At 50.8% G+C, this 9,603-nt stretch overlaps 1 protein-coding gene across 1 annotated transcript; it reads left to right on the top strand.

Annotated features, from left to right (window-relative positions):
- The first annotated feature begins 213 nt into the window (after nt 1-213).
- On the top strand, nt 214-9,603 carry Acp7 (acid phosphatase 7, tartrate resistant (putative)). Its single transcript, XM_090322257.1, has 12 exons — nt 214-334; nt 5,881-6,081; nt 6,371-6,553; nt 7,035-7,158; nt 7,279-7,341; nt 7,421-7,535; nt 7,644-7,751; nt 8,067-8,124; nt 8,244-8,311; nt 8,402-8,473; nt 8,987-9,124; nt 9,538-9,603. The coding sequence occupies exons 1-12, from the start codon at nt 214-216 to the stop codon at nt 9,601-9,603; spliced, it is 1,317 nt and encodes a 438-aa protein (XP_090178383.1).

The raw sequence follows: 9,603 nt of genomic DNA, 5'->3' as shown, positions 1-9,603 counted from the left end.
GGCATTCCTTGTCCAGCCACGCTGACTCGGTTCTCTTAGCCCTCCAGATCCTCCTGCTCGGCCCCCACCCAGCAAGACAGCCTGGCCGACTGATCCTGGGCTCCCACCCTTCTTCACCTTCCCTGCTGAGCTCCCAAAGCCTCTGGGCCTCCATCTCCTCCACACCCCTGCTTTGTCCTCCCTGCCTCACCTCCCACCTCCTAGCAGCCAGCCATGCACCCACTTTCTGGCTGCTGGGTTTGTTGCTGTGTGCTTCTTCTTGCAACCAAGAAAATCCAGGGGACCCCAGGGAGCCCCAGAGCCATGCCAGAACAAGTCCATCTGTCCTATCCCGGTAAGTGGCTGGGACTTCTCCTGAAACCTCTCCCAGAATCCTCCACAGATGGTGGCTGAGCCTCACAGTCTCCCAGGAGTGGTCCTTGGCTCTGCCATGCAGCCAGTCACGCGTGTCACTGCATAGGCCTCTGAGGACAAGGGCTGAGAGCAGCCTCTGGACCCTCAGATCCAGCCTGAGAGCATTTGAAGTCCAGGAAACTGAACTGTTTCCTCCTCTGGGGAATGAGGTCACAACACTGAGCTTGGTGGTACTGGGGACGCTTGTCTTTGATGGTGGTGGTGGTTGTGGGGCTTGAACTCAGGGCCTGGGCGCTGTCCTTGAGCTTTTTTTTTTTTTTTTTCTTCAAGGCTGGTGTTGTGCTACTTTGAGCTACAGCTCCACTTTCAGTTTTCTGGTGCTTCATTGGAGATAAGAGTCTAACAGACTTTGCTGCCTGCGATGGCTTCGAACTGTGAACCTCAGATCTTAGTCTTTTGAGTAGCTAGAATGACAGGGATGAGCCACCAGCACCCAGCCTCTTGCCTGATTTTGTCTCAGAACTCTTTATGCCACTGAAAACTGAGCCCCAAAGAGCTGTAGTGTATTTGAGTTGTAAATGATATTTTCCATATTAGAAATGGAAACTGACCACTGGGGCTCAGTGGGGAAACATTGGCCTAGTATTTGTGACTCCCTGAGTTACATCCCCAGCACAGCCATCCCCCAAATGATTCCAACTCCCAGACATTTAAAATATTTATTTTTTTTAAATATTTACTTATTAGGTCATTTTGTTTTTGTGCCAGTACTGGGGCTTGAACTCAGGGCTTGGGTATAGTCTCTCAGCTTTCCCACTCAAGAATGGTGCTCTACTACTTGAGCCACAGCTCCACTTTCTGGGTAGTTAATGTGGGATAAGGGTCTCATGGACTTTCGTACTGAGCCTGGCTTTGAACCACGATTCTCAGATCTCAGCCTCCTGAGTAGCTCAGATTACAGGTGTGAGCCAATAAGGGCTGGCTCCCTTGACATACATTTATTTATTTAGTTAGTTATCTAGTCCTGGGACTTGAACTCAAGGCCTGGGCTCTGTCCCTGAGCCTCTCTCTGCTCAGGACTAGTGCTCTACCATTTGAGCCACAGTGCCACTTCCGTGACATTTTATTTTTTTTGTCAGTGGTGGGGCATAAACTCAAGGCCTCGACACTGTCCCTGAGCTATTTTTGCTCAAGGCTAGTGCTCTACCACTTTGAGCCATAGCACTACTTCCAGTTTTCTAGTGGTTCATTAAAGAGTCTCACAGACTTTTCTGCTCTGGCTGGCTTTGAACTGTGATCCTCAGATCCTAGCCTCCAGAGTAGCTAGGATGACAGGCGTGAGCCACCTCGCCCAGCCTTGCTTGACATTTTGAAAGAAGGTAGTTTCCTCTTTCTTTCATTCTTTCTTTCTTTCGTTCTTCCGTTCTTTCATTCTCTTTTTCTTTCTCCAGTCCCGGGGCTTGAACTCAGGGCCTGAGCACTGTCCTTGGACTGTCAAGGCTAGAATTCTACCACTTCCAGCTTTTTCTATGCTACCAAGGAATGGAACCCAGGGCTTCATGCATGCTAGGCGAGCACTTTACCACTCCCAGCCTAAGAAGGTAGTTTCTTACCCTAATGTGATAGCTCCCAGCCATAATCCTAGCTACTGAGTAAGCAAACAGTGGGAGAATTGAGACCTCATCTTAATCGATTAAAAAACAAAACAAAACTGGGCTTAGTGGCATGAGCACCAGTGATTCCTAGCTACTCGTGAAACATAAATAGAGATCAAGACCCAAGCTAGTCTTTGAGGGCATGGCTCAAATAGTAGAACTTAGGAAGCTCAGGGTTCTGGGTTCAAACCATAGTACTACCCAAAACCAAAGAAAGGACAAAAGGGAGGAAGGGAGGTCTGTGCAAGGTTTGGCATTTGTTGGCCAATTGACTATGTAGCCCACCTCTTCCGGGCACCACTGGAAGCCCCAGTGACTGCCAACTGTCTTTAATTTGTTTTTGTGCCAGTCCTGAGGTTTGAACTCAGAGCCTGGACACTGTCCCTGAGCGTTTATGCTCAAGGCTAGCACTTCACCACTGGAGCCACAGCTCCAGTTTCCATTAGTTGGTGAATAATTGGAGATAAGACTCTCACGGACTTTCCTTCCTGGGTTGGCTTCGAACTGTGATCCTCAGATCTCAGCCCCCAGGGAAGCTTGGATGGCAGATGTGAGTACTTGTTCGCTTGGCCCAACTGTTGTTTTTTTTAGACCACTCAATAATAAACTAGTCGCAACTATACTCTTTCTACAAGCTTTAGATGAGTGGCTCACTTATTCTGTGGCCCACCTTATGCTGTAAGTACTCTACTTCATTTAACAAGAGTAAATTGAGTTGAGTGCTGATGTATGTTTGACACCAACTGGAATTTGAATGAAGGACAGATCTGGAATTCAAAAAAATTTAAAGAATGGTTATTATAAAGGTGATGTACAGAGGGGATACAGAAATCAGGTGACGAGTACATTTCTTTCCTTTCTTTCAGTCATAGGGCTTGAACTCAGGACCTGGGCACTTTCCCTGTGCTTTTTTTTTTTTTTTTCCTCAAAGCTAGTGATCTACCACTTCTGAGCCACAGGTCCACTTCTGGTTTTCTGGTGGTTAACTGATGACATCATGGACTTTTCTGCCTGAACTGGCTTTAAATGCAATCCTCAGATCTCAGCCTCTTGAAAAGCTAGGATTCTATATGTGAATTACCAGCACCCATCCCAAGACAGTGTCACCCCAATCCTAGCACTCTTTTTCCCTCCATCCCCAACCACGAGTAGGACCTAGAATTTGAGTGAAATCAGGAACCTTTAATTTTATACTAATTTTCATTCCATTCCACCTTTTTGTAGTGTTGACAGGGATTTTTTAAATTTAATTTTATTTTGTTTTGCAATAGGATCTCACTGTGTAGCATAGACAGACCTTGAAGTCAAGATCCACTGCTTTTAGCCTCCCTCAGTGCTAGGATTACAGGTGTGAACCACCACACTTGGTTTTGCTTTCATTTTTTTAATGAAGTTGGATGTTTTGTTTTTGTATTTTTGTCCACTGTGGCCTGTCCCTGAGTGCTTTTGCTCAAGACCAGTGCTCTACTACTTTGAGCCACCGCTCTACTCCCTGTTTTCTTGTGGTTCACTGGACATAAGAGCCTCACAGACTTTCTTGCCCGGCCTGGCTTTGATCCTCAGATCTCCTTAGCAGCTAGGATTACAGGTGTGAACCACAGGTACCCAAATCGTTATGAGTTTATTTTCAAATATTATCAGTTATTTTCCTTAAAACATCCTTCATTTTGGGTTTATAGGACATGTCATAATTGGCAATAAGTCTGTGACTGGGCAAAACTATCAGTGATAGGTGTTTGTGTCCCTCTGTCTGTGACATCAGAGAGTCTACAATGCCACTAGTTTGGTGCTACTACTGAGGCTAATGATTGCTGATAATTAGTGGACTGAGAGTCCTGCTGGGTATTGATTGGTTGGCGAAGGTGAGGCTTGCTGAACATTGATTGGCTAGTGGACAGGCCTGCTGGATGTTGATTGGTTGGGTGAAGGAGAGGCTTACCTCAACAGCAATTGTTTGGTGGCAAGGCCTCCTGGACATTGATTGGTTAGTGGGAAAGCCCTGCTGGGTGTTGATTGGCTAGGGAGGGAGAAGCCTACTGGGTTTCTCCACTGAAATTATTCTTTCCTCTGCAGTTAATAAATAGTTGGAAGACCTTGCTCAACACAATGCAAATCCTGTTCTTCCACAAATGTTTACCCATTAATTTTATCATCTATCAATGGAGCTTGCCTGTGATAATTATTAGTGTAGTATTTGCTTCATTGTGATTTTCTCATTTTCTCCTTCCCTCTTTTGGTCTAATTGATGTCAGGAAGCTCTCCCTCTTCTGCCCTGCTTTGTTTGTTCAGTCATCTGTTATGTCACAGACTTGTGTGTGTCTCTTCCAGTGCCCTGGTCAAAGTTCAGCGCTATCATTGTTTACTCGATGGCTCATTCTTTCCCAGATGGTGTTTCTTGGAATGTCTTCAAATTGGTTTCCTTGCTCTTTCAGCAAGTCATCCCCCCCCATCTCTTTTTTTTTTGCCAGTCCTGGGCTTGAGCTCAGGGCCTGAGCACTGTTCTTGGGCTTTTCTCAAGGCTAGCACTCTGCCACTTGAACCACAGCATCACTTCCAGCCTTTTTCTATATATGTGATACCGAGGCATCGAACCTGAGTCCCTCTCATTTTATAAGCCTTTTCTCACTTCATAATTCTTTAGACGAGTACTCATTCCAGCCCTGGAACGACGATCCCTGTATAATAGCGTATGTCTGTAAATCCAGCTTCTCCAGAGGCAGAGGTAGGAAGATCACAGTTCAAAGGTGGCCTGGGCAAAGTGATTGCCAGGCTTTACCTAAACAAACTAGCCAAAACAGAAATGGGTGAGGGTGAGGGTAAGGCTTACGATGTAGAGTGCTTGACTAGCAAGCTTGAGGTCTTGAGTTCAAGTTAAGATATTCCCCACTTCCCCCCATCTGTATTTTCCACCTCTACTCTAGCTGCTCCTGGTCACTGTGCAAGACTGAGTTTAGAAGCCCTAGGCCTAATGGCCTGCCTAGCATCCGTTACCAGAGCTGTTCCCTTCAGTGAGGGTGGGTCCCATAATTTGCACACTCCTCTACAGTTTTTTTTTTTTTTGCCAGTCCTGGACTGGGCCTGAGCACTGTCCTTGGACTTTCTCAAGGCTAGAGCTCTACCACTTGAGCCTCAGCACCACTTCCATTTTTTTCTATGTATGTGTTACCAAGGAATCGAACCTGGGTCTTCAGGCAAGCTAGGCAAGCACTCTACCACTAGGCTAAGCTCCTGGCCCACCCCTCTACAGTTTTCTGTCAGCTAACCTGGTCCCCATTCTCTATGTATTACCTAGCTGAGCACCTATGCCAGTGATCCTGAGGTCTTGCCATTGGCCTGGGTCACAATAACGTGAGTAGTGATGTCCTCTGATACAGACTGACTGCCTGGTCAAGCCTCTCACTGCAGCCCCCTCCCACCATCCGCCAGGGACTGTTCCTCTGGATAAATCCCCAAACTCCAGGGTCCTCAACGTCTTTTGGCCTCCGATTTAAGGATCATGTTTCAAAGCCAGCCCAGAATGGGAAAGTCCATGAGACTCTGCCCTCCAATTAACCAGCAAAAAGCCAGACATACAGCTGTGGATGAAGTGGTAAGGCGCCATTCCTGACTTCAAGGCCCAGCACCAGCTCACGCATGAGAAGACAGCTGATTCTGTATTTTTACTCATCTAAATTCTTAACAATGTGACAGGGGAGAGAACATTGTGACTCCATTTTACAGATGGGGAGACTGAGGCTCTGGGGAGTTGAAGTGACTCACCCAAGCAAAGCACAGCTTGGAATGGTGATGCTGGGGTTGATACGGGCCCATTAACTTTCCAGGTCACCTCTTCCTACCCCCAACCACCCTCTCTCCCATGCCTTGTCCCCAGGTGAGCCTGGCTCCATGACAGTGACCTGGACCACGTGGGTACCCACTCGCTCCGAGGTGCAGTTCGGCATGCAGCTGTCTGGACCACTGCCACTGCGTGCTCAGGGCACGGCCAAGGCCTTCGTGGATGGTGGCATCCTACATCGGAAGCTGTACATGCATCGTGTCACGCTGCGGAAGCTGTTGCCTGGGGTCCAGTACGGTGAGGGGCTGGGGCAGAGGAGGGGCCCTGGGGTCTGCCCTGGGCATCACACAGGTGGTTCTAGCCAGGTGGCTCACTCACCTGTGCACCTGTCCATCCACCCACCCCACCATCTCTCTTCCCCGCTGTCCATCTGGCTATCTTCCCTGCTCTCTGGCCATCTGCCTACCTGTCTCCCTGCCCTTTGGCCCTCTGCCCTTCTGGGTTAGGCCACTGGGTTCTCCTGTCCATCTACTGCAAGGAGCCCTCCAGGCCTCCAGATAATGGGTCACCTTTCCCCTTACCTCAGTTTACCGCTGTGGCAGTGCCCAAGGTTGGAGCCGTCGGTTTCGCTTCAGGGCCTTGAAGAATGGGGTTCACTGGAGCCCGCGTCTGGCTGTGTTTGGAGACATGGGTGCTGACAACGCGAAGGCCCTGCCCCGGCTGCGCAGAGATACCCAGCAGGGCATGTTTGACGCCATCCTGCACGTGGGTGAGGCCGCACTCTGGGAGGGCATGGCTGGATCTGGGAGGCTGGGAGGCACTCAACACGGGGATGGCGCCCCGGTGGTTTTTGGGGGCATCTTAGGAACAGAGAGGAACCCAGATGAACATCTCACCCCCAACCCCACAAACTGTGGGAACTACTCTCCTCCTTATCATCCCAGAGGAGCTTAGTTCAGAAGTCACAGGACTGTGGTGACGTCAAGATGAGCTGAGCCCGGTGGCACATGCCTGTAATCCCAGCACTCAGGAGGCAGGAGGGTTGTGAGTTCCAGGCCAGCCTACACTCCCTATCAGAAAAAGAAAAAGCAAGCCAGGCCTGGTGGTGACAGCCCATACGGGTACTTGGGTGGTAAAGATCAGAGGATTGAGCTTCAAGGCTACTCTGGGCATACAGACGCGCAGGACTGCATCTCAGTTACCACAAAGGCTAGCTTCGGTCACTTTCTCCTTGTTCCTCTTCCCTGCAGGGGACTTTGCCTATGACATGGACCAGGACAATGCCCAAGTTGGGGACAGATTCATGCGACTCATCGAACCAGTAGCCGCCAGCCTGCCTTACATGACATGTCCTGGAAATCACGAGCAACGCTAGTGAGGACCTGGGGGCTGGCAGGGAGTGCAGGGGCCAGAGAGGTGACACTGGCATACCCTTCTCCATCTGGAAAATGACTCCTTCATCCTTTTACTGCCTTTTTCTCCCCTTTCCCCCAGCAATTTTTCTAACTACAAGGCTCGCTTCAGTATGCCAGGAGACAATGAAGGCTTGTGGTACAGGTAACTGGGGAATGCTGGGGGACTGAGCTTGCTCCCCAGAGGTAACCCCATCTCTAACCGTACCCTGTGTCCCGTGCAGCTGGGATATAGGTCCGGCTCATATCATTTCCTTCTCCACTGAGGTCTATTTCTTTCTCAATTACGGCCGACACCTGGTTCAGAAGCAATTCCGCTGGCTGGAGAATGACCTCCAGGTAGGCTGGGGCGGGGGGCGGGGACTCCCCTCTAAGTCCCCATCCCCACCACACACCCCCTCTCACTGCTCAGACACCTCCTCCTCAGTGGTTGGTTCTTCCTTCTAGAAAGCCAACAAGAACCGAGCAGCTCGGCCTTGGATCATCACTATGGGCCATCGGCCTATGTACTGCTCCAACGCGGACCTGGACGACTGCACACGGCACGAGAGCACGGTGAGGCGGGGGAGGGGGCTGAGGAAAGTGGGGGGGGTGGCCAGGTGCTGGTGGCTCACCCCTGTCATCCTAGCTACTCAGGAGGCTGAGATCTGAGGATCAAGGTTCAAAGCCACCCCGGGCAAGAAAGTCTGTGAGACTCTTATCTCCATTGAATCACCAGAAAACTGGAAGTGATGCTGAGGTTTGAGGGGTAGGGTGATCGCCTTGAGCTGAAAAGCTCAGGGACAACGCCCAGGCCCAGAGTTCAAGTCCCACAACCAACAAAAAAAAGAAGGGTGACCCCTCTCCCTCTCCCCTTGCTTTTCTCACTAGGTCCGCAAAGGCCTCCGGGGCAAACACTATGGACTGGAGGATCTTTTCTACAAATATGGTGAGTTTCACTTTCGGTGGGGAGGGCTACCCAGGCCCAGCTCCCTTTGGGCTGTCTTCCTTCCCCAGCCCAGACCTGTTCAGGGGCCCTGACCCCCCCCATTTGCTCTCTGCGGTCAGGAGTGGATCTTGAACTGTGGGCACATGAACATTCCTATGAACGTCTGTGGCCAATTTACAACTACCAGGTGAGGCCCGTGGGGGGACTGAGCCACCCAGCTATGCCTGCAGGGCCCCATGTCACACTGTCCCCCCCCCTCCCCCCCCCCGTCTTCTAGGTATTTAACGGCAGCAGGGAGGCGCCGTACAGGAACCCACGAGGGCCAGTCCACATTATCACCGGGTCTGCGGTGAGCTGGGGGGGGGGGGAACGGGCTCAGGCAGCCTGGAGGGGGGGCATACTGGGCACTGTGCCCAGGGGTTTAAGGCCTGGGGCCCCCTTGCAACCCCAGGGCACAGATCCAGAAAGAGAATGCTTCCATAGGAAGCTGGAAGCCACTGGCTGGAGTTAGGAGGGCACCCCACCCCGCCCGCCAACATTTCAGTATTTCCCTTTTGTTTATGTCAGTACAGGCCTTGAACTCAAGGCCTGGATGCTGTCCCTGAGCTTTTGTAACTCAAAGCTATCAACTCTACCACTTTAGCCACAGCTCAAACGTTTTCTGGTGGTTCATTAGAGATAAGAGTCTCATGGACTTACCTGCCTGGGCTGGCTTTGAACAGCCATCCTCAGATCTCAGCTTCCCGAGTAGCTAGGATGACAGGGGTGAGCCACTGGCACCCAGCAATGTGTGGCCTTGCTTGGGGACAGCAGTGTTCCTGGCTTTCCCCAGCCTCGGGTCTGATTCGCTTTTCCTCCCCAGGGCTGTGAGGAGCGTCTGACCCCGTTCTCCATCTTCCCGAGGCCCTGGAGCGCAGTCCGGGTGAAGGAGTACGGGTACACGCGCATGTACATTCTCAACGGCACCCACCTGCATATCCAGCAGGTGTCTGACGACCAGGTGAGTCACCCCTGGGCCCCATTTCCCATGTTCTAGAAGTTAATTGGAGATAAGAGTGTCGGGTCCTTTTGTGTCTGGGCTGGCTTTGAACCTTGATCCTCAGATCTCAGCCTCCGGGGTAGCGAAAATGACAGGTGTGAGCCACCAGCTCCTGGCTTATTACAGGGAGACTCTTATCTCCAACCATCAAAAAAAAAAAATGGGAAATGGAGCTGAGGCTTAAAGTGATAGAGCACTAACCTTGAGCAAAAGAGCTCAGGGACAACACCCAGGCACTGAGTTCAAGCCCTAGGACCACCACCAACAAACACAAAGAAGCCAACGGAGGATCTGAACCCCTGTGCTGGCCCCAGTATCTGAGTTTTTCAGCTATCCCCCCCCCATCTCTCTCTGCTTTGTTTCATGTCTCGCAGGACGGGAAGATTGTGGACGATTTCTGGCTAGTGCGCCCTCTCCGGGGCCGGCTGATGTACCTCTAA

Source organism: Megascapheus bottae, chromosome 31 (genome assembly GCF_031878675.1).
Source record: "Megascapheus bottae isolate mThoBot1 chromosome 31, mThoBot2.hap1, whole genome shotgun sequence".
In the NCBI taxonomy this organism is placed as follows: domain Eukaryota; kingdom Metazoa; phylum Chordata; class Mammalia; order Rodentia; family Geomyidae; genus Megascapheus; species Megascapheus bottae.
This window is presented reverse-complemented; position numbering and strand designations above follow the sequence as displayed.